The sequence below is a fragment of the Doryrhamphus excisus genome, chromosome 22, assembly GCF_030265055.1.
Source record: "Doryrhamphus excisus isolate RoL2022-K1 chromosome 22, RoL_Dexc_1.0, whole genome shotgun sequence".
Taxonomy (NCBI): domain Eukaryota; kingdom Metazoa; phylum Chordata; class Actinopteri; order Syngnathiformes; family Syngnathidae; genus Doryrhamphus; species Doryrhamphus excisus.
Window position 1 is genome coordinate 4,744,103 of NC_080487.1, and position 24,159 is coordinate 4,768,261.

General features: G+C 44.0%; 1 protein-coding gene across 4 annotated transcripts in view; it reads right to left on the reverse strand.

The window, feature by feature from the left end:
- Positions 1-24,159, reverse strand: part of jmjd1cb (jumonji domain containing 1Cb) — a 98,302-nt gene that overhangs the window by 10,665 nt on the left and 63,478 nt on the right. For 3 of the 4 annotated variants that reach the window (XM_058061615.1, XM_058061617.1, XM_058061619.1), the window contains 13 exons: positions 20,495-20,608; positions 13,137-13,242; positions 12,190-12,314; positions 11,966-12,109; positions 11,000-11,041; positions 9,992-10,262; positions 8,770-9,309; positions 8,354-8,693; positions 6,285-7,200; positions 6,011-6,208; positions 4,580-4,752; positions 4,309-4,471; positions 901-3,286 (listed from right to left, as the gene is read on the reverse strand). In XM_058061615.1, coding sequence (XP_057917598.1) covers positions 901-3,286; positions 4,309-4,471; positions 4,580-4,752; positions 6,011-6,208; positions 6,285-7,200; positions 8,354-8,693; positions 8,770-9,309; positions 9,992-10,262; positions 11,000-11,041; positions 11,966-12,109; positions 12,190-12,314; positions 13,137-13,242; positions 20,495-20,608 — 5,518 coding nt within the window. The remainder of the gene's footprint in view (positions 1-900; positions 3,287-4,308; positions 4,472-4,579; positions 4,753-6,010; positions 6,209-6,284; positions 7,201-8,353; positions 8,694-8,769; positions 9,310-9,991; positions 10,263-10,999; positions 11,042-11,965; positions 12,110-12,189; positions 12,315-13,136; positions 13,243-20,494; positions 20,609-24,159) is intronic. The other variant, XM_058061616.1, reaches the window with a different exon arrangement.

The following is a 24,159-nucleotide window of genomic DNA, read 5'->3' on the forward strand; positions in this document are numbered from 1 at the left end:
TAAGTAAGTTTAATCAAATGTAGAATGACCTTATATTCAGTTGCGCTCAATAGTATCCATGGCTGACACCGTGCAGGTAATATAATGTAAGGTAAAGTTGGTATAGAGTACTACAGTAAACCTCAGATATATCGGACTCGGATATATCGGAAATTCGCTCACAACGGACAGATAAAAAAGAACCAATTTTTCTGTAATGCATTTCCAATAAAAATTCATTGCATATATCGGATTTTTTATAACGGATTTCGCCTATTTCGGACAAAATCTCCAGTCCCGTTCCAATGCATTTCCATTAAATTTCCCTCGCATATATCGGATGGCCGCATCGTGGCGCTCCGGTTCGCCGAATCGTGACAGGCCGCTATACGACGTCATTTGCAGCGTTTGCAGCGTTGCCTGCGCGTCCAGGTACATTGGAAACATAGTCAAGGAAGTGCCTTTTTATAACGGATAAAATCCGATTTACACATATACCGGATATAAATCCGATATATGCGTAAAACTGACATTTTCCGGTATACGCATATAACGGATTTCGCTTATATCGGACAAAACCAGTGGGAACAATTGAATCCGATATATCCGAGGTTTACTGTATATATATAATATTGTTTGACAAATAATAGGCCATGGCCAACCACAAAACACCAATCAATCATTGACAATTCATCAATTGAGTGAAAGGACATCTTGGGAAGGAATGAATGACTATATAAGTGTATTTTAGCTTAACATAATTTACCAATAAAAGGTAGCACCAGATCAATGAAGGAATCCGTGTCTAGCTCAAACAAACGGGCTATCGAGGAATTGAGGCAGCCTAATTTTATGAGTTGCAAAAGCTGTCAAGTTTATTAATAACGGCAAGATGAGACAGAATATCTTTTTGAGACTTACTGCTGCTGGCCAGTTTAAGTTTGGTCTTCTCTTTCGCTGATCTGAAGATGCCGTTGGGCTTCACGTCGTCGTCCTCCTTGTCATTGTCTCCTTTCTTCTTGGCCATGTCGTTCTGTTTCTTCTTGTACGTCGGCTTGGGCTGACGCTTGGCTCTGCCCTCCAGCTTGCTTTCACTGGCGTCAGAGTCATCCCCGCCGCTCTCTGAAGCCGACTCGTACGTCCGTTTGCTCGCCCGCCTCATCGAAGAGGATGCTTTCCTATCCTCGGTTGCCGCACCTGTCTTCTCCTCTATGAGCTTCTCTCTCTCGGCTTTGTTAGCGGCGTCCTTGCTGAGGTCAACCTCACTGGATGTCGAGGCGCTGAGGTTGACGGTGCAAGGTTTGATCATTTCTGACATAGTCGTGGTGCTGCTGGTGCTGGGTAGTTTCTCCGTCTTAGTGCTAGCGGAGCTTTTAGTGGCAGTTGTGTTCCGATCCTCCTCAGAGTGCCGAGTCAACCAAGCTTTCTTCAATTTGTGGTAGTTACTAGCCTGCCCGCTACTTGTTGAAGCAGGCCCAACGGACTGACCATTGTGCAGGGGACTTGATTTTCCCGGTGTTGTTCTGCCACTTGCCGAGCTGCTGCTACTATCCACTGAAGATGTCGTTTGGCTGGAGGCGGTCGGAGGAGTGGAGCAGTACGTTTTGTCGACGGGATCCGCAGTTAGAGACAAGCTTCCAGTTGTGACAGACATGGAAGCGGTACAAAGGCTGCTTTTGGACTGGGCTGCTGCCAAGGCAGCTTTGTGCTTCTTGAGGTGAACAAAAGACGGGGCGTACGACTGATTGGAACCAGAAGTGGAGCTAGGTCTCGGAGTGAGGTTAGGGCTGGGCTGTGGTGTACCGGATGGACTCGGAGGAGGCAAGGATCCCCCCGGTGATGTTGTACGAGACACCGATTGGCTCAGAACTTCACGAGCCGAAGCCGAGTTGGCTAATTCGGGAGTGGCCGGCTCGCTTCGACTCTGCAGAGCTGATAATATCGCAGTCCTGTGGACAGAGTTTGCAGTCGTGGCCCCCACGGTCCCTTGCAGGCCACGCATTGAGGTCTTTTTATATTGGATGTACATGTCATCCAAGTTGGAGTTGGGTAGGATAACTCTATTAGCGCCGTGATCTCTAACGCTCTCTACTGCTTTTTGACATTCCCCTTGAAACTTTGACGAGTAGAACCTCCCCAAAGGCAACTCGTCTGGGCTCATAGCACCGGATTTGTTTGCAGGATTGTCAAACTTAACAGACGTGGATGGACACACAATGACCGATGCCATTGCAGCTTGGGGTTTGCCTCTTGACACTCCTTTCTCCCCTGCAAAAAGACCCCCCCTCTCTTGACTAATGTCACCACCTCTCCACACACCCGATGTGGTCATATTCTCCCCGCTGACGGCGGACGCAACAGAAGCGGTAATTCCATGACCTTTGACATCCCTGAGTTCTGGTAGTAGCGTGGGGGGCTTCTGCTGCTCGACTGATGTTTTGCAACCGGCGGCTGCTAAGGTAACCGGCTGGATTGGAGTGAGTGTCGGCGGAGAGAGACGCCCGACGTAGCCGGCTCGCTCCCTGTCTTTCTCTCGCTCCTTTTCCCGCTCTCGCTCTGCAGCCTCCTTGCGTTCCAGCGCGTGCTGAGTGGGTGGATGGAAGACAGGCGCTCTGTGAAGAGATGGCATTGCCCTGAGGTTGTGTTGCTGCGGGTGGTGGTGGTGGTGATGATGATGGTGATGATGGGGATAGTGGTTGGAGGCTGAAGAGGAACACGACGAGGAGGATGGAGAAATGGCCGGGCTGCAGCGCTCCATCCGATCTACTACCGTGTGGTGGTGATGCTGGACCGTGGCCTGCTGGCTAAGCTGTTCCGTGATTTTCCCCGCTAGTCCCTCACCTCCTTCTGGATGATGCTTAATTAGCGGAGGTGGCTTAGAGAGGGACACTTTGGCGTTGTAGTTGCCTAGCGACAGAACACCCTGACTAGAGACAGCCGCTCCAACACTTGCCACAACACCTGAAGCTCCAATTGATACCTTCTCATAGTACGAGCTGAGCTCTTTGGAAGGGTACAGTCTCGGGGGCTCGTTTACAACACTGTTGGACAAAGTGGTGAAATAGTTGCTCTTTTCTGATTGGATGATGTGCGGATGTGCGTGGCCCGCCTTAGCGCTAGGGGAAGCAAGAGCTGGTATCCTGATGGGGAACGTGGGATCACGGCTTCTCTCTCGATCCCGGTCACTTCCGGATTCATTCGAGCGTTGAATCTTGGCAGTGAAAGGGGCGACTTCGATGCTCTCCTTCAGGATCTGTCGATTCTCTTCTTTGTACTTATTGGCTTGGTCCACGGCCTGGACAGCATCCTTGGAACAGAAAACACGTTCTTTGTTAAAGGGTGCTTTTTCAGTTAAACACAAAAGTGCGGACTTAAGCTACTACAGTAAACTTCGGATATATCGGATTCAATTGTTCCCACTGGTTTTGTCCGATATAAGCGAAATCCGTTATATGCGTATACCGGAAAATGTCCGTTTTACGCATATATCGGATTTATATCCGGTATATGCGTAAATCGGATTTTATGCGTTATAAAAAGGCACTTCCTCGACTATGTTTCCAATGTACCTGGACGCACAGGCAACGCTGCAAACGCTGCAAATGACGTCGTATAGCGGCCTGTCACGATTTGGCGAATCGGAGCGCCACGATGCGGCCATCCGATATATGCGAGGAAAATTTAATGGAAATGCATTGGAACGGGACTGGAGATTTTGTCCGAAATAGGCGAAATCTGTTATAAAAAATCCGATATATGCAATGAATTTTTATTGGAAATGCATTACAGAAAAATTGGTTCCGTTGTGAGCAAATTTCCGATATATCCGAGTCCGATATATCCGAGGTTTACTGTAGTACTGTAGTACCAACTTTACCTTACATTATATTACCTGCACGGTGTCAGCCATGCATACTATTGAGCGCAGCTGAATATAAGGTCATTCTACATTTGATTAAAGTTACTTCAAATTTTTATTATAAATTTTCCATTATAAATGGAAATGCATTGGAACGGGACTGGAGATTTTGTCCGAAATAGGCGAAATCCGTTATAAAAAAATCCGATATATGCAATGAATTTTTATTGGAAATGCATTACAGAAAAATTGGTTCTTTTTTATCTGTCCGTTGTGAGCGAATTTCCGATATATCCGAGTCCGATATATCCGAGGTTTACTGTAATAGCAGCTTTGTGTATGATTTTGATGATTCTTATTGATACAGGAGGCTGACACCGACGCAGCGCATCTCTGGCTTGTCAAACCAAACGTTCTGTCGTAACCCTAACCTGTATCAATCTGATCAGGTGTATCGACGAGTGGTATACCTGCGTATTTGCCAGGCGCACCTTGCTGTGGGCGTCCAAGTAGAGGCGGTGTAGGTGAGCGTCTTTCCCCGTGACATTCCTGTTAGCCTCTACAGGCTCCTGTTTCAGCTGCGCCAACGTCAGTGTCCTCACTGGATCCACAAAGCCTCGCTTAGCCGCATCTCTATAAACAGAAACATCAAACATTCAAGGATGTTAACACAATATGGAATGGTGTACTTCATAATGGAAGACGGACACACAATTCTTAAACCGAAATTGGAGGACTTACTCTTTGTGAATGTCTATGCTGGTCTTGGACAGCGGTGGGCTTGCGTGTGTGTTGATCTTAATTGGGGGGCGATGGGGATCAGCACTGGCCGGCCGTACAGGAACGTGACTCAGTAAACCCAAACTGTCACCGGCGCCGCAAGCAGCTTGGTGCAACCATGGACTGGCTGTGTTCTGGACATAATACACATAATATGAGGAACTGTCACTATTATCACACTAACTATGCCTATTTCAAATATGCCGGGCCTTAAAACACCAGAAGTACCATATGCCATCCAGTAGGCCTGCTATTACATTCCCCATCTTTCTTATATGTATTGTTTATTTCTTTGTTTTTGCCAGGATTTTTTGTGTTTTTTCAAGAATTAAGGTCTGCCATATGCATCCACTATAACACACCCAGTAGAAGTTTCCATGCAGGCTTTTTTCACATCCTCTCTGATCTGAATCACACTCCAATGCCCTTTCAGAAAATCAGTCAAGCACTTAACGAGTGTTAGTTGCTTCATTTTAAACCACAGAGCCTTTCGGTTGTCCTCAGGTCATGGTAGCAGGGGAAAGAAAACCCTGTAAAATGTTTTTCTAACCAGCGGGATAGGATAAAACTGTATTTCATGTTTACGTTGTAGTTCACTGTGTCCTGTGTGTCAACTCGTCCAGAGGTGGACAGTGTTAAAAGCTGAGCATGTGAAAAACTGGTAGTGGAAGTGGGTCACTGGTCTTTATTCATGTGACTGCTGCAAAAATAGTAGCAGGATCAATACTTCATGCATAATGTAGAGCTCTGCTATGGTCTCAGGATGCGTTCAAAGGCTGCTGCGAGGCTGTAAAACCTATTGTCACCACCAAAAAAAAACTCTATATCAACTCTGTATCAAATATTGGGTAATATTATTAAATATTTTCTCAAGTTGGAGACAAATCTATTGAAAGAAAAGAAAGAAACCAGCCATCATGTTCAGTTAGGTGTTGGTATTTATTATTATTTTATCCTTGCAATTCAAATTTGTTTTATTTTTTTCCAGTTGCTTCGATATTGTATGCCTGTCAATAATTCCTTAACCCCCTCAAAGTAAGGTTGAACTGACTCTATCTCATAATTTCCTTTCTTTTTCAAAACTGTAACCAATATATATCATAATTTCTGGACTAAACACGCTTTAAACCCTGCCACTTCAACAATGATACAGCTCATTTACAGCTACAAGAACCAGTTCCCATAAAGTAGCACATTTCATATGTCATACTGTATGTCCTATATTGCAGTGATCATGTTTTGATCTGACAAATTTTCAGTAAGTTTAATCAAATGTGGCATTACTACAGCTTCTGCCCCGACGGTTTGCACCACAGCAGCTGTCGAACTCAGAATAAAAAAGCATCTAACATGTCATCGGTGCTGGGTAGCCAGCATTTATGGTCCACCTACCCTTCGGAGAGACGCCTCAGAATTAACAGCCACTGGATTTTCAGGGTGAATCCATTTAGCCGTGGGATTTAGGTTGATTCCCGGTTGGTAGGAGGTTGGCGTTCCATTGGGGTACTGCCAAATGATGGGGTAGAGACCCAGCCCTGCTGCTCCACTATGCGGCTGGGCAAGGATCGCAGGTGGAGGGGGTCCCTGACCCTGAAAACAGTCAAACGAGGTTTAGATGAATGCTGAAAAAAATCTGCAAAGTAATCTGAATAATGTGGAGATTGACCTGTAGAAACTGCTGCTGGTGTGGGGCTCCTGGGTGAGGCAGAGTGAGGTGAGCCAACCCTCCAGGGGTGTCCAGCCGCGGGTGGCCCCCCAGGAGAGACGCCGAGTGAGGGGGAGGCATGGCTGAAAGCACCCCGGGGGGTAGAAGATGCGGGTGAGGTAAGGCAGAGGTGTGAGGAGGAGCGAGCAGGTGAGAGGCAGCATGTGGGTGGGACGCAGGGGTGAGACAAGGGGAGTGGGGAGAGGTGTGGAGAGTGTGGAGGTGTGGGTGGAGATATGCCGCGACATGGTTAGAGGAGACGGTGGCCGAGGAAGAGTTCTCGTTGTCGGAGCAGACCAGAGCTGGATCTCTGTAAACAGTGAATGTCTCGTTCTTATCGATAATCAGCGGACTCTTGGTGCTGCTGATGCTATCTGACTCTGACCGAGATGGCACCGGCTTAAAACCAGATCGCGGAGGCTCTGTCGCTTCCACTTTACTGGACACACGCCCTGAGGGAGGGGAGGTAGTATCCGAATATCGAGGGATTTTATGCTTAGAGACCTCTGGAGAGGTATTAGGTTTAGGTTTCGAGATGTCCATTAGACCTGGATGGGGCTTAGCCTTGATATGCTCAGCTGGACTCGTGCTGGGGTAGGGATGGCTCTGGGAATTGTTAAGGTGCTGGGGTTTGTGTTTCACAGAGTCAAGAGGGGCTGGGTTGGGGTTGATTTTGGATTTAGCAAAGTCAGTGTTCATTTTGTGGGGGGGCGTTTGTGGCCGCTTGCTTTGCTCTTCGGATAAAGATGGGGTCTTAATGCCAGACTGGACAGGTGCGTAGTGTTGCTGCTGCTGTTGTTGATGAAGACAATATGGAGGAATGACTGTTTTCTCCTTCTCCACCAGCACCATATTATCTGCCATTGATGTGACCGGCCTGGGGAAACAAGAAAGAAATCCTTTACATACATTTATTTGCTACTGGACAATAAAAATTACTATAGTCAATATTATATAATATTTAGGGTCCCTATTTTAAACACAGCACAGTGGAACCTCAGAAGCTGTACAGTTCAGGATGAGAATTCTCCCAATGAAGAATTCTGCTTTGTGACGAAAAAGCCCATTATTGGGATCAACTTTGCTCCTGCTCTAGTGGTCTAGCGCGCAGACCTCACAGCTAGGAGACCAGGGTTCAATTCCACCCTCGGCCATCTCTGTGTGGAGTTTGCATGTTCTCCCCGTGCATGCGTGGGTTTTCTCCGGGTACTCCGGTTTCCTCCCACATTCCAAAAAAAACATGCTAGGTTAATTGGCTAATTCCAAATTGTCCATAGGTATGAATGTGAGTATGAATGGTTGTTTGTCTATATGTGCCCTGTGATTGACTGGCGACCAGTCCAGGGTGTACCCCGCCTCTCGCCCGAAGACAGCTGGGATAGGCTCCAGCAACCCCCGCGACCCTCGTGAGGAAAAGCGGTAGAAAATGAATGAATGAACTTTGCTCCCATGTTTGCCGTTTTTTTTTACATTTTCAAATATTTCAACTTTATTTTGTTTTGCGTAATATTACAACATTAAAAAATATTTTTTTTCTTCATTCAACTCATTCAATACCAAAGACATATGCCGCACTTTGGACGTAATGATGACAACAGTCACTTTTATTGTAAATGTTGATCCAAAATCGGAGGAGCGCCGTCAATGTTAAGCTATCGACATTTTGATGGGAGTATCAATAACGCTTGGCATGTAACACCAGCAAAAAGCAGATCTACTGTATTATTCAAAAAGATTATATTCATTCATTCATTTTCTACCGCTTTTTCCTCACGAGGGTTGCGGGGTGCTGGAGCCTATCCCAGCTGTCTTCGGGCGAGAGGTGGGGTACACCCTGGACTGGTGGCCAGCCAATCACAGGGCACATATAGACAAACAACCATTCACACTATAAAGATTATATGAATAATACAATATTTTCCAAGATGAAATTGAATGTGAGGTTCCACTGTACTCTACACAGAATGTATTTTAGCAGTCATCCTATCAGGTACTTTCACATCAACATACAAACACACGTTCTATCTGACCTTATAACCTCAGAAGAAGCAAACTCTATCTTGCTGCTTAAACTCCTGCCTGCTGTCACGCCACCGCTCATTACGGCCTGCTGCACAGCAGGGTCCATATCCGTCCTTCGCCCCCCTTCCGATGGCGAAGGTGAAGGCGGGACAGGAGGCGATGAGACGGGGGATGGATTAAGGGTGAGGTATGGTGAGAGCGCCGTGGACTCTGCCTTCTGTGAGGCGAGCAGAGCTGACACGGCCTCTGAACTCTCCTGATGCACCGTGGCCTGTGCATCATCTGTGATGTCGATGACGCCGCCGCCGTGGAGGTGCGACAACGAAGGCGTCTGACATCGAGATGAGGCTAAAAGAAAAAAAAAAATGGCAGCAGGATGATGAATAGGTCGTAATAATGAAGCACACGAATCGGTGAAAAGTACCTTTCACAGTGTTCTTGCTGCCCTCGACCACGGTACCCTGTATCGTGTCAGACATGACGGGCATCTGTTGCTGTGACGATTGAGTGATCTGCGTCACTGCCACCAATTCCTCCTCCTCTTTTGTAATCATTTTGCTGGTTTCCTTAACAACCCCCTTTTTCATGTCTTCCGCAGCTTGAAGCTCCGCCCACGGCGACAGACGGCCAATGTGTGACGAGGAATCATTGACTTTGGCCGTCTTCTTGTCCTCCTCCAATTTTGAAACAACACTCGCTTTCACGTCGCTGCTGCGAGTCTTTAGTTCATTTTCAGAGTTCGGCTCCGAGGACGAGGATGAAGAGGAGGAAGAGGAGGACGATGATGATGATGAGGAGGAGGAGCATGACGAGTGGGCCGTCCTCTTGTGGGGGTTTTCAGAGTCGCTGCTCTCGGAGAGGTCAGATGTTATATCCGTCTTCAGTCTCTTTAGACCCGCCTTCTTCTCGTCTTCCTCACCCTTCCTGCGTTTGCTGACCGCCTGCTTCGCTTTGGACTTGGAGTCTGGAGGAGCGAAGAAGAGAGACTCCGTGTTCGCTTTTGGACATCCAAAGAAATACATCAGCACCTTTATGTACTCTACTGTATGTCATACACTTTGTGACATCTTTTCAACACTTTTTACAGCGAGCGCCTCTGAGATATTTTGTATAGTGTTTGCTCCCTACATCGCAATTCAACTTGTGATTGGCTGAGGGAGAACCCACGTGTTGTGTCTGCATCCTAATTGTCTAAGGGACTGCCATATTTACATAAATATCAAGAATGTCAAGAACACTCGCTACCCACAGTAACATTTGGTGGTGGTTCCATCATGCTGTGGGCCCGTGTGGCCGAGTGCAGGTCCTGGAAATCGTGGCATGGCATACTTCCAACAAGACAATGACTCTAAACACTACTCCAATTCTACTAAGGCATTCATGCAGAGGAACAAGTACAACGTTGTGGAATGGCGGCCATCTCTGTGGTGTGATTTAAAGCAGGCTGTCCATGCTTGGAAACCACCAAACCTGACTCAACTGGGGATGTTTTGGAAAGAAGAATGGTCCAAAATACCTTCAACCAGAATCCAGACCCTCATTGGAAGCTATGATATATTTAACTGATCATATATTTAACTGTCATTCAATCACCCATCTTTGCAGTTCTTAACTATCCAAATGAGCGCTGAAAGAAGGTGTCCTACCTTTGCTTGTCGGTTCTTCTCTCCTGTCCCGGTCCTCCTCAGGAACGCTACTATCAGATCCTTTTCTCCGGGATGAGCGACAGTTCCGCTGCTCTCTCTGCTCCCGTCCATTGCCACTGGGAGAATGATGCGATTGGCTGGATGTTTGCTGGCTTTGCTGTGATTGAGTCTGCTGCTGGGACGCAAGGGTCCCCTGGGAAGCCTTGGCATTGGGGCCTGATGAGGTCATGATGGGACGGGGGCTGTTAGCTTGGGCTCGTGTGTAATGACTCTGGAAGAGGGAAGAGAGCAGGAAATTAGCAAAGGCAATGGAACACACAGTGAGGACCAACATGACCACAAACCAACCATCAGCAGCTCGGTGAGTATCTTCAGTATTAAACTCAACCGTTGTTTGCTTTGTCTTTTTGTGTTTTTGGCCATCACAGGCATGAAAGCACTATGAACTTATTGTGACTTCTGAAATGGTCTGGCTGAAATACTTCAAAACTTAAAAACATGGCCTGTGTAGTCATCGGTATCTCCAACTTTGGAGCCCGGTACAAGTTGACCTGGGTTAAGCTTGCCAACTCATGTTCCAGTTGCGAGGCTGCTCAATGATTGGCAGGTTGTGGTGAACGCTCCGTTCTTATGAAAGCCTTCACTTCATGGTACACTCAAGATTACTGATACATCTACTTCCTGCTTGAATGTGGTGGGAGGGGGGTCTTGTTCACCTGTAATTATCCACCAATGCTACCTCTGCTGGAGGTGCAGTTCTTATCGACTTCAAAACTCACCAGAACTATGGTACTTAATCTGAAGATGCTCCCTTTGTCAGAATAAATATAGCACACAATTATGGACTTAAAAAATCAGTAGGTGATTTTCCCTAACAGTACATCACACAGTCTCAAAATACTAATACTAGTACTAGTACTAACACTAATACAACATTGTGGCGACTGAGTGTTCGGCGCTTGAAATGAGTTTGCGTTTGAGGAGGGCATCTGGTGGGTGTTGGAGTACCTGAGTATTGCCAGTGGTCCCGCCAGGTCTCCCTCCCGCCATCTTGAACATGAAGCAGAAAAAGAAAAAGAAAGAAAAGGTCAGGACCCAGTCAGTACGTTTACATGCACCGTCACTGGGATTCCTGCTATACTGGAGCCCCCAGTCTACATGAACTGGCTTTAATTCGATTGGTTGGCCAAAGACGGCGTGCCTCCAAACGCTCATTGGGCACTTTGGCTTGTTTAGCTATGTGAGTTCTTCATAGAGGAGGAGAGTGCTACATGCTAGGAGTTACTGGTCAAATGGAAAACAGTTGTCTATGTGTGGTTGGTAACGTTTTACTGTGTGTAAAAATAACATCTGCTTTGGCTCTTGTGGTTCTGGTGCTCCTCAGAGGCAGCTGAATGCTCCTACAATACCACTTCCACCAACAAAGGAGGGGCTGAAAAGCAACAGGCAGTTCCTTAGTTATGTGCCGGACCACGGATCAACACGTGTTGATCTGATCTTTAAAAAGTCCAACACAATCTAGTTTCAACCGGATTTCATCTGATCATTTCTTTCTTTTAGCGCATATTGCGTTTGGACTGAATAAGAAGGCATTTGTGATTGGCTGCGGGGCCTTCATCATATTAGCCATCACATGAAATGAGCATATTGTAACCACCATGAATGAATGCTTCTGTCTGGGAAAATACATCCAATCACTCTGGAAGCGCTTTTTCCGATCAAATTCTAAAACAGAGACTGTCTAGCTCAAGGTTTTGGAAAATGTGTGATCAAATATTTAGACAGCACAAATATTTAGACGAGCAGATGAACAAAAGGAACAATATGCATCAAATGCATGGTGTCACAACAAAAAGACAAACCTTAAATATATCTAAAGAACACCAAACATCTACACTACTACATCATCTGGAGCAGTTCACAATCAATATTTATCTAATAACACGAAACACATGTCAACAGATGTGTACTCACATGGGAAGAGTTGTTGTTCTGGCTAGATCGCGACCTTCGTCTGGAGGTGATGCCAATATTTTCTCCTTTCAAAAGAGAATGAACCACGTCATCTAGAAAGGTCATCTGGATCATGGATGGATCCACATTTTGAGGCTCTAGCACCTAAAAATGGAGCAGAATAAGCCGACAGTGGAAAGCCGCATACTTCTCAGGTGAGCTTTTTCTGGTTTGGAATAATGTACCTGGTCATTCATAACGACCATGTTTCGGCTAAAGAGGTCGTGATGTGTGATGATGCCAGTGAACCACTGGGTAGCCGAGTCTTGTCTGTACACACGCACACGGTAGCCATTCAATGAATAGGGACCTGGAAGTCAGCACAGTTGCTTTAGTTGTTAATCTGCCATCCAAATATATCCATCCATCATTCTTCATGCAAAAAAATATAATCAAATGATCATATGTAACAAAAGTAAAGATTCTAGCACTTTTTTATGGATGCCCGTTTCTGCACTGAAAAAAATATCCCAATTGGAAGTCATAATTATGAGATAAAAAGTCAAAATTGCGAGATACAGCAGTTATGAGCTAAGAAAGTCATCATTTTGAGATCAAATGTCCAAATTCATTCATTCATTTTCTACCGCTTTTTCCTCACGAGGGTCGTGGGGGGTGCTGGAGCCTATCCCAGCTGTCTTCGGGCGAGAGGCAGGGTACACCCTGGACTGGTGGCCAGCCAATCACAGGGCACATATAGTCAAACAACCATTCACACTCACATTCATACCTATGGACAATTTGGAGTGGCCAATTAACCTAGCATGTTTTTGGAATGTGGGAGGAAACCGGAGTACCCGGAGAAAACCCACGCATGCACGGGGAGAACATGCAAACTCCACACAGAGATGGCCGAGGGTGGAATTGAACCCTGGTTAGAGTCATAATTAATAAAATGAGACTGTTTGTATCTCACAATTTTGACTTTTTATCTCATACTTATGACTTTTATCTAATAAATATGATTATGATATTTTTTTTATCTCAATCAAGACTTTTCCCATCTCATAACTATGACTTTTTAACCTCATAATTATGAGTTTTCATCTCAGAATTTTGACTTTTCATCATCCAGCGATGACTTCCCATTGGGATATTTTTATTTCATTGTCCCATACTAGAAAAAACTTACCTTGCATAAAAATTTCCTGCACTTTCTGGTCTTTGAGCCAGCCCCTCAGTTCTTCATGGAGCTGAGGATTCTCTCTCAACACTGGGTTCTGACCATCCACCTCATCCTGAAATTCAACAGAACGCACGGTTTAGAAATAATTATTCAGCTCCTGCTGGTGTTTGTACAAATAAAACATCATTTTTACGCTACAGTAAACCTCGGATATATCGGATTAAATTGTTCCCACTGGTTTTGTCCGATATAAGCGAAATCCGTTATATGCGTATACCGGAAAATGGCCGTTTTACGCATATATCGGATTTATATCCGGTATATGCGTAAATCGGATTTTATCCGTTATAAAAAGGCACTTCCTTGACTATGTTTCCAATGTACCTGGACGCGCAGGCAACGCTGCAAACGCTGCAAATGACGTCGTATAGCGGCCTGTCACGATTCGGCGAATCGGAGCGCCACGATGCGGCCATCCGATATATGCGAGGGAAATTTAATGGAAATGCATTGGAACGGGACTGGAGATTTTGTCCGAAATCCGTTATAAAAAATCTGATATATGCAATTAATTTTTATTGGAAATGCATTACAGAAAAATCGGTTCTTTTTTATCTGTCCGTTGTGAGCGAATTTCCGATATATCCGAGTCCGATATATCCGAGGTTTACTGTATCTTTATTTTTAGTGATGCAAGAGCCAACTTCTATACACCGCAGCTATTCTTCCTTTAAATGTAGATTTAACTGTAGTTTGCACACACCTGGAGATCAGTTGGATTTTACAAATTAACATTTTAACAAAATTGATGAAATAAATTTGTTGCTGCAATTAAGCCTAAATAACACAAAGCATTCTTTCTAAACAAGCAGCGTTTTGTTAGCTTTCCTAAAACAACGTCTGATACTACCACTTGGACTGCACGGCTGTATCAATGCAGTACTCTTAAAAACAAATCATGTTATTGAAATACCCCGTGCATTGTGCCACGGCGTGAAGCTAACCACAGTCGCCACATCGGGAGCCCTATTATTTTGTTTCTGCTTGGTGCACACAGTTCATTTGGGGTTGCTTTGGACAGGCGTGGAGGGTAATGAAGAACAGGTGAATCACATGATAGAAAAATATTTACAGTCATACCCAATGCTGATATTGTAGTGTTTGTATTGTTAAACTCCATAAAGAATGAATAGATTTTGGATGGTGATGTGAGGCTTTTGTCTTGAGAAAGGAATAAGGAACGTATGAGAAATAGTTTTCTGTAGGATCCAAGTCAAGGCATGGAGTATGCAACCGGCAGGAAGAAGAGATTAGGTGACGTCTGGCTTTCATTTTACCCTGAAGTCTCTCTCTCTCCCTATGCAGTGTTCTACTTTCTAAATTAAAACCAGCATACACACTCAAAATAGCACGCTGGAATGTAGCCCTGTGGAGGTCAGCAAATACATACTTTTTGTACACTCTTGCAGTTTGGGTGTTTGCCTTTAAAATGATCAATCATGTAAATAGACTTTATGATCTTATACTTTGACTTATTCTTATTACATCATGCTAGGTTTATTGCAACACATTTGATTAAGTGAAATAAAGTATTGGCTCCCTTGCCTGTTGGATCGACCAGAAAGATTTCTGATTTCCCTTTCCTGCAGCAAGAAGCTTGATGACAAAGAGGCCACTCTTGGTGCGATAAATGGAAAATGGAGGAAATAGAAGATAACCATCACCCTCGCTTTGGTGACGCCATGCAAGACCTCACCTCATGGGGTCAGAGTGATTGTGAGAAAGGTGGGGGATCGGCATAGAATGACACAGGAGGAGCTTGTTAAGGATCTCAAGGAAGCCATGGGACCACAGAGAGCCAGATAGAGATCCATCTTGTTAGGGTTCAGAGAACATTACAGGGGTTTGTCCCCTTCCTGATTTCTTGCATCTTTGTCAAACTTAAATATACCGCACAAATTTAAAATTAGTCAATAACAACATAACTGAACATTAATGAAACTTTTTATTATTAAGGGAGAGCCAATTTGAAACTATAATCTGAGGCTGCACAGTGGTCTAGTGGTTAGCGCGGAGGCCACACACCTAGAAGACCGGAGTTCAATTCCACCCCTACCCGTGCATGCGTGCGTTTTCTCCGGGTACTCCGGTTTCCTCCCACATTCCAAATTCCACACTCCAAATTGTCCTATAGGTATGAATGTGAGTGTGAATGGTTGTTTGTCTATATGTGCCCTGTGATTGGCCGGCCACCAGTCCAAGGGTGTACCCCGCCTGAATATTTCAACTTAAGCTAGCCCATTACGCCACGTCACTGTCACTACCATTAATTTTCATGCAGCCTTTTAAAATAGATATCTCATTCAGACTAGCATTGAAACTAATCTCCACGTTACCAGTGAAGCATTCCACGCTAGGCCAGTATATTAATATCATCTCACCACTGGGCTTCACTGTGAGTGACAGTTACTAACTTTGTCATCCTGCCCTAATTAAAGCCATTCATGCAGCATCAACCAGGGGAGTCCTAGACTAGGTTTTAGAGTAGTCCACTATGTGACAATTCGGTTCGGAGGACTGATTCCACTATTAATCTCGCCGTCAAGATGTCATGCGATCATGTGTACCATTTTGACTATGGGGTGGTGACCATAGTGAGCATACATTTTTAGACTGAATGTTTTCTTATAAATTCTGATACAAAATCAGCCTAATTTGAGCTAATAAAGAAACGTAAAATGACGTGTGTTTAACAGAAGACCGATATTTACCATGCATTAACAAAATCACCGGCTTCAGTGGCACAATCCATAGGTCTATCTTCAGCATCGGCAGACTTACTGGCACATAATAGCTACTAAAAGAAGCATTTTAAAAAGTTTAAAGACGCCTCCAGAAAGAGACATGTCAGCTTACATATCACACAACAGTGGACCATTTAAAGCCGGTAAGGCTAGCACGTCAAATTCAGTTTATATTCGGACTGTTGATGTTAATCCGAAATTAGGCGGCCATTAGAGTTTTGGCAAGTTGTTGTTTGTGTTGCCATGTTGTTTCTATTCTTTGTGGACTTTCTGTTGCATGCCAACAGTGACCATGTTCCGTTTTTCTCCATTTTGTGGTTGACTATGGTCTATTATTAACTTAAACATATGAAATACAAGTGATATGTAGTATTCTGGTCACTAGGCGGCAGTAATGACACAAAATTTTGACGCATTACCTTAACACTGAATGAAGTCACAAAGTCAGCTACAGCATATCCGGCATGATAGAATGGAAAATAAGATCTCCTCCCATTCTGTGTGGAAGCGGTAAGCTTTTAGCTTCTTAAGTTTAAAGAAATCATATGAAGGCTAACTGCTTAGCTCGCTAGCTAGCAGTCGTCTTGAGTCCCTGCAGCATAAGAGTTGCAATGCATTATAAACATTGAATACTAGCAAAGGTGACTTTAGGTATTTTACTCATGTGTACACGGCTCTGATAATGTTAAAAAATGCAATGCAATTAGAACAGATTATATACTGGAACGTGAGCTGCGCTGAATTTTTAAGCATTTCCGATGAAACCTCACCACTGTGCAGCCCCGCCGCTCCCCCTTTGCACCTCATGCTGACATTGGACACTTGCAGTCCCTCCCTGCTGGTTCATGTCCCCACGATTAATGAATGCTTGGAAATTAGCCGCAAGGTCAGTACTTCTGCACATACACCTCGATCCAGGAAAGAAACTTTTCCTTAGACTCTTTACACCAAAATTCCAGTAGTTTGAAGGTTTCATTTTGACTCTCTTTATCTGTTCCTTTTTTGAAGCATCAACCAACCAGAGGTCAACCAACGTCCCATAATGAACTGTGAAACTTTTTAAGACCTTACTGTACAGTTTTGATGGCTTGTGATATTGACAAATACAACGACCTTGCCTATTCTGGCTTACGGTTGACCAATTTCAACATGCTAAGGCTAAATGGTAACCACAGCAAAGTAAACTACAGTTCAAGAATCCTGCTGGAATCTATTACGATGCAGTAGCAATAAGTGGAAGTGTGCTGCCGCTCTAAGTTTCCCCTCAGTCCATTCAGCTGTTTCAGTAAATGAATGATTTACATTCATGGATGACTTGTGCCTGCTCAGCTCGAAGCTTGAACAGTGCAATCTCCACCACGGCTCACAATAAATGCTCTGCGACACAAAATGGGACTTTGCCACTTTTTACGCCAGCGTTGTCATGGATGAACAACAACTTGGCAAAGAACATGCGTGCCAGCATGCTAACTCGAGCGCTGATTCGAAACTATACAAGCTGACTCATTTGTTAAATAAATCAGTCCATCAAATTATCATCATAACCGATTATATCAAACAGCAAAACATTCATGGAGAACACATTGGCAATGATATTGCATTCGCTACAATTCTGTCACATATATGTTGCAAGCATAAAGCAGAGGAGTGGTAATAAAAAAAATAATAATAACAGTGTGGTCACAAACGTTCAAGTTCAAATAAACAATCTCCCGGTGGGAAATGATGCGGCTATTTTGAGTGACATGTGTAGAAATTAATTTGAAAGCTTCTTTTTAAGTGCAACAATGCCTGGGTTTATTTTTTTCCCGCTTGAAATTGGAATTCTATTCTCTACACTGGAACCCCGGTTGTTAATGTAAAATGTAAAAAAAAATTATGTCACAGTTTTGCCTTGGTCGAATAGAGTCTCTGTCAACTTCCCTGGGAACGCCTTGGAAACCACCGGGAGGAGCCGGACCAAATAGCCGGGGAGAGGAAAGCCTGGGCTTTCCCCGCTTAGGTTACTTCCTCCGCGACCCAAACTCTGGATGGGTGGATTTTACCTCCGTTTGCATGCACTCTGCAATTACCTCGTTGTCGTGTTATTGATACCCAACTGTGTTCTTTATGTATTTGTATATTTCCGTATTGCTAATCTCCTTGTGATCATAGCTTGCTAACAAAATGGCAACTGGAACTGGAAGACAACTACGTTACATCGCCGACGTTTCAGTTTGAAACTGATTGACCACAAAACATAGCGTCGTGGGGGTATGATGGAGCCTATCCCAGCTGTCTTCGGGCGAGAGGCGAGGTACACCCTGGACTGGTGGCCAGCCAATCACAGGGCACATATAGACAAACAACCATTCACACTCACATTCATACCTATGGACAATTTGGAGTGGACAATTAACCTAGCATGTTTTTTTGGAATGTGGGAGGAAACCGGAGTACCCGGAGAAAACCCACGCATGCACGGGGAGAACATGCAAACTCCACACAGAAATGGCCGAAGGTGGAATTGAATCCTGGTCTCCTAGCATTGAGGTCTACGTGCTAACCACTCAACCGGCGTGCATTTATGCATTGCATTTATAGACAATGTTTTGCTTTGCTGCAGTGATTCATGCAGGGACATGAGGACATTTCCAGGTGGAGTGTGTTTGCAGGCGTGGAGACACCCTAGACTGTAATGGTTTTCTAATGGACTGACCGTGCGGTATCATATTGAAATGTGTTCAGATGTTCGAGAGATGAGATGGACCTTTACTGCTAACATTGTTGCTCGTCGTGTACTGACTGATTGAACACAGCTGTGAGAAACAGAGGGGGGGAAAGGATACTTTAGGGTCTGTTTCTCAACTGTGTGTGGATGTAGTTGGTTAAACCCCTGAGTCAGCAGTACGAATTTGTATTTTCTCCCTCCTGTCCATTTGCTCGCAACACACACACACACACACACACACACACACTGTGTCCTCCATTGCTAAATCACCCCTCCCCACACAGAGCTGCCTATTCTATTAGAGACCTTTGAACTCATCAGAGCTGTAAAAACAGTCCTACTCTCACAGTCACTCGCACTGTCAGGCACGCATACACACACACACACACACACACACACACAGCAATGAAACTGTGGCCACTCCCTTCTCTGTTTTTCCAGTTGGTCAGGAAGACTGGAGGGAGGAAGACGAGGGAGGGGGCTACAATCTGTTTGGCATAGACTGTACAATGAAGTCACTGTTGAGTGGGCCAACCCAGCCTGCTGCTTAAGTGTGTGTGTGTGTGTGTGTGTGTGTGTGTGCCTGAATGTGTCAGGAAAAGAGTGAGGCTCCCACTTTCCTTAATTTCATGTTCCTGCGGTCACTGCTGATGTGAGGGACTCAAGGGGGCTTCAACATTTATAGGAATACAACAATGTTCAAACTTGAATGAAGAGTCCAAATAAGGTTTATGGGAAATGTTAGAATATGTTTAAAATGATTACCAGTCAGGTAAAAACAGGTAGTAACATTTCTATCATATCATACTCTATAGCTTTGGGTTGTGTTGGGTGGAAAAGTATTTTGATATAATGTGTACGTACCCTATAGTAAAATGGGGCAGGGCATTGGGGGGCAGTTGATGCCAAGGACAAAAACACAGCATCCTAAAGCACTTTTACAACTGCACAAAAGCACCACAACAGCATACATGTATGTACAAGCACTTCACAATAACCCTTAAGCGGCATTTACACGCATTTGCCTCCACATTATCCCGTAATTTGCCCTGGCAATGCGTAGCAATTTTTGTTTTTTATGGCACCCTTGAAAAGCGTGAAGACTAGTTTGCCCAGTCTTTGTGTGCAATTGGTAATCAAAAATGGTGCACACTGGCACAAAACGACCCCTCTACTCTCACAACAGACTTATTTACATGTACTGTCACGTCTAGTATGTGCGGCGTCCATTGTTCCCACGTGGTTATGCATCGACGCCACCACTAGCATTATTTGGTCCCGATGTGTCACTTGTAACACAAGTCATCACTCCTAGCTTTAATTAATTAATTCCTCCGTTTGGAAGATGTTCAACTCCAGAAAACAAGCTCTGATTGCAGAAAAGAAAGGTAAGTCTAAGCTAGGCTTATCATTCATATTAGAATTCATACTAATACAACACAAAGAGTACAATATAATGGCTAATCCGGCAATGTTACAGAACGACACTTCTTGGGTCACTACGGGCACGATATGGACGTCATTAAATGTTCACTATTTGGACAAAGTACTGAATGTGTCCATTACACTAATTGAAAATACAAAATAATACGCTTCAGTTGACTGATTGTTGTTCATTTGCAATACGGCTCTCAGTGAAGAGGAGCTTGACACCCCCGCCGTAATGCTGAAACGCTCCCAAAGCTATTTAAAGATTTATTGGAATGCTGAAATATTAAAATTCAAGGTGATTTCCAGTTCAGTACGGTTGCAGACATTGTGTTCTTTGTGCATTTCCATTGTCAAGCGCTGTGAGGCTATCATCACACAATCAGTCCGCTAACAGTATCTGCTGCATTTGAATGAATTACCTGGTATGGTTGGTAGGACGATTGATCGGAGAGGAAGTCCAGCCGTCGATCTAATAAGAATTCCACCGCTGTTACTGATGACAACAGGCTCTTCCCCACCACTGGTTTAAACGCCTGCACACACAAACACACAAAACTTTTAGTCAACAATAGCACGATTATTAAAATACCACAGTCAATGTCAAAGTCAGTGTAGATGAAGACAACCTTAATACAAAACCTAAGAAGAAACCCACAAGTAGAAACATAACGATGAGAGGCACACAAGAAGAAAGGTTGAAAGAAAAGGCAGAGAAGCGCTCCATCGTGATGAATAAATTAATGAAAAGAGTAAGTCTGACAGTTCAAAGGCAGTACACTCCACTTTGATGCTGCATATTTAATGCAAACACACAGTCTATCCATCCATCAGAGGGAAGGAGCAGTCGCATCTTCATTTTGGGTCTTCACATTTATATGTGTTGTGAGTCAGGCGTATACATTTGCAGTTTTTCATAATTGGATTTCTTTTTACTCAGAATAACATGGCATGTATTGGAGTGGTAAGTATTTGTGAGCGTGAGGAGGGAGGGTGGGGGATGCTATGATTTATGCTTACACAACAAGGTCAGTCAGATGGCGAGATGAGAGGTGGGAAACATGACCGCTGTAACCACGCCTTCAAACACCCACATGAGGCTGTGTCATACTGTGTATGCAAGGAAAACATGGAGGTTGTGTGTGTGTGTGTGTCTGCAGTTCTATTTCTGTCTGTCAAGAGATGTACGTCCAACCAGAGATGCTACCTATTGTACTTGGTAGCCCTGCAGTGACTGATGAATATTGTATTCTTAATAAGGTTAACAGTGTCAATTTCCTTATTAGTCTTTTTAAATGAAGACGCAATAACGTAAGCAGTGATGTTTAATCTTGTACTCCTAATTTATGACACCTGGTGTCATCCAATTTTTTTTAAGGTTTTAAAGAAAAATTGTCTTGTTGACACTGAATCACATTTTGGGTGTGCGGTTTACCGGGTTAATCAGCTTCCTTCTGTGCCAAACCCACGCATGTTAGGCTCAGCACCCACGGGTGTGAATGTGGGTATATGAATGGTTGGTTGTCTATGCATGCCCCCGCCATTGACCGCTGACCATAATACCCCCGCCTCTCGCTCAGCTGTGATAGGCTACCCACAAGCCTGTATATAGAAAACGAACGGATGGATAAATGAGTCTCCAAGACAGTATAGAAAGCTTTCTGTACAGTACATAGTGTATGCCAACAACTGATTTGCAATCATTCCTGTTGTTCATGTTCTCAGTCACGCACTCACTACGACTCATCTGTGAGCACTGCCAGATAAAAGCATTCTGCCGTCACTGTGTAACCACTCTTAAACCGCAATTCTACCTTGGATTGATCCTTGCTTCAATTGTTGTGTGAAAGTATCATCTAAACCAGGGGTCTCAAACTCAATTTACCTGGGGGCCACCGGAGCTAGGTTCTGGGTGAAGCCGGGCCGCATCAGGTTTTACTAAAAAAAAAACCCAAAACTGGAAAAAAAATCAATAAAAAAAATCTTCAATGCTTTTGCTTCTGCTATACCCTACACTTTTTCAGTACTTTGGTTCCGGTTTTCCACACCAAAATATCTGATAAAACATTCCACTGTTCTCAAATATCTTATTTTTTTATTTTTCTATACACAAAATAAGATAAAAAAAAAACCAACAAATTAAGAATAAAGACAATAAATCAATCAATAAATAAAATAATAATAAAAAAGCAAATAAGTAAAACGTAGGAAACCACATACAGTTGGTAGAGAAATTTTTTTTTTTCAGATTCAAATGTACAGTATTAACAGTAGGGTAACAGGGTAGGGTAACAGTATGGGCGGGGCAAAATCATGTTAATTGTGTCCGGTGTGCACACAGCTTTAAGCTGTCATTTCAACATTAAACTTTGGTATCAAGGTGGGGCCTCAAACTAGCGCCTCACGGGCCGCATTTGGCCCGCGGCCGCAAGTTTGAGACCACTGATCTAAACAATAAGAAATCTTCTAAGCAAAAAAATATTCAAACAAATACACCAAAAGATGGGCAAAACTAAGAAGTATCATGACATCTTGATTATCACGAAAGATCCACAGCCCACTCTGTGTGTGTGTGTACTCATTGTGTAATCTTTATGTCAGAGAAATGACTTAGATTTGCAAGTTTCAGACAAATAATAACAACAAGAAGAAGAATTTATATAGGACTTTCCAAAGGAAACAAGAATGCATAACATAATCTCACAAAAGCCGGCAGCCATATAACAAGCAGGAAGACTACTGTAAATACAAGACACTCTTATTTTTGGCACCCAGCTCTTTTGGATGCCGTTGACAGTGTACTGGGCCCATTATCCTCATACTGCCAAGCACAGGTAAAAAAAAACATTGGCATGTTTTTATGGCGTGTTTTTTCAACATTGTAGACAGTTGAAAGTGAAACCTTACCTGGCCATCTTTGAACATGGTATTGACTTGTTCATCCATTACTTGCCGCTTGGACTACAATCATTATTGATTGTACTGTTTTAGTCATTTTGTGTTTTATTGGCCGCTGTACAGTACTTTGGGTAGTTGAAGTGTTGGTAATGTGCTATATAATTAAATTGACCTTCAAAATGAAACCGAGTGTACAGCTTGGATGGAAGTATACCGTGATACAGCCATGATGGTTAAAACGTTTGCCAGTGAACTTGTGGGCATGGACGTCTACTAGAAGCTACTAGAAGTGCTCAACTCGTTTCAGGTCTCCACCTTCAGATGCCTCGGAGGCGTGTTCGGGGTGTTTATCATGGAAAAGTGCCTTGAGGCTCAGTTTCCCGAGGGAGGGGATTGATGCTCTGCTTCAAAATGCCACAGTGCATTCATGTTTCATGCCACCCCAGACCATGGCACTACCACCACCATGTCAAGAGGAACATACCGTAGATGTGAACTCGACTTCCAACACTGACACCACAACACAATGCACTCATTGAGGTAATTTCCTCCGGTAGCAACTTGATATGCACACTTCACGGCAACAACAAGCTTGGGAAGAAGCAGCAGTCCCATTACACCTCTCAGTGTATTAGCGATGGGAAACTTGATTCCTTTTACTGACTCCAGTTTTGATGAGTCATTCGCTGTAGTCAGATGTCATAGCGCACAAGCGGAATACAAACAAACAAAAAAAAAAAACACACACACAGAGCCTTTGATTGCTATAAACGCAAACACCTCAATGAGATGGTTGTCCCATTGCAGCGATACATTAAGATGTGACAGATCTGCCCCTTAAACAGTTCGTTTGGTAACTACGCATTGCGGGTGGAGAGCATCTCTGTACCTGAGGGTGATGTCAGTCTCCCAAAGGTTCCGTGTGTTCTGAGTCAGGCCTTATTCCACAGAGCTGTGGCCTTGTGGGATATGTTATTTTTCTAACAAAGGAAGGAGAGCACTGGGAAAACATATGCTTAATAAACACGTGTGTGATTTACCTACACTAACTACATATAAAGACTAGGTAGAAAAATAGTATGTATCATTATTCCGGTGATCAGCTCCTTCCACATTTCTCAAACCATACAAATTATTTGAGCATCAAAGCATTCGACTCATACAGGACATTCTGGACATTGGTTGCGTC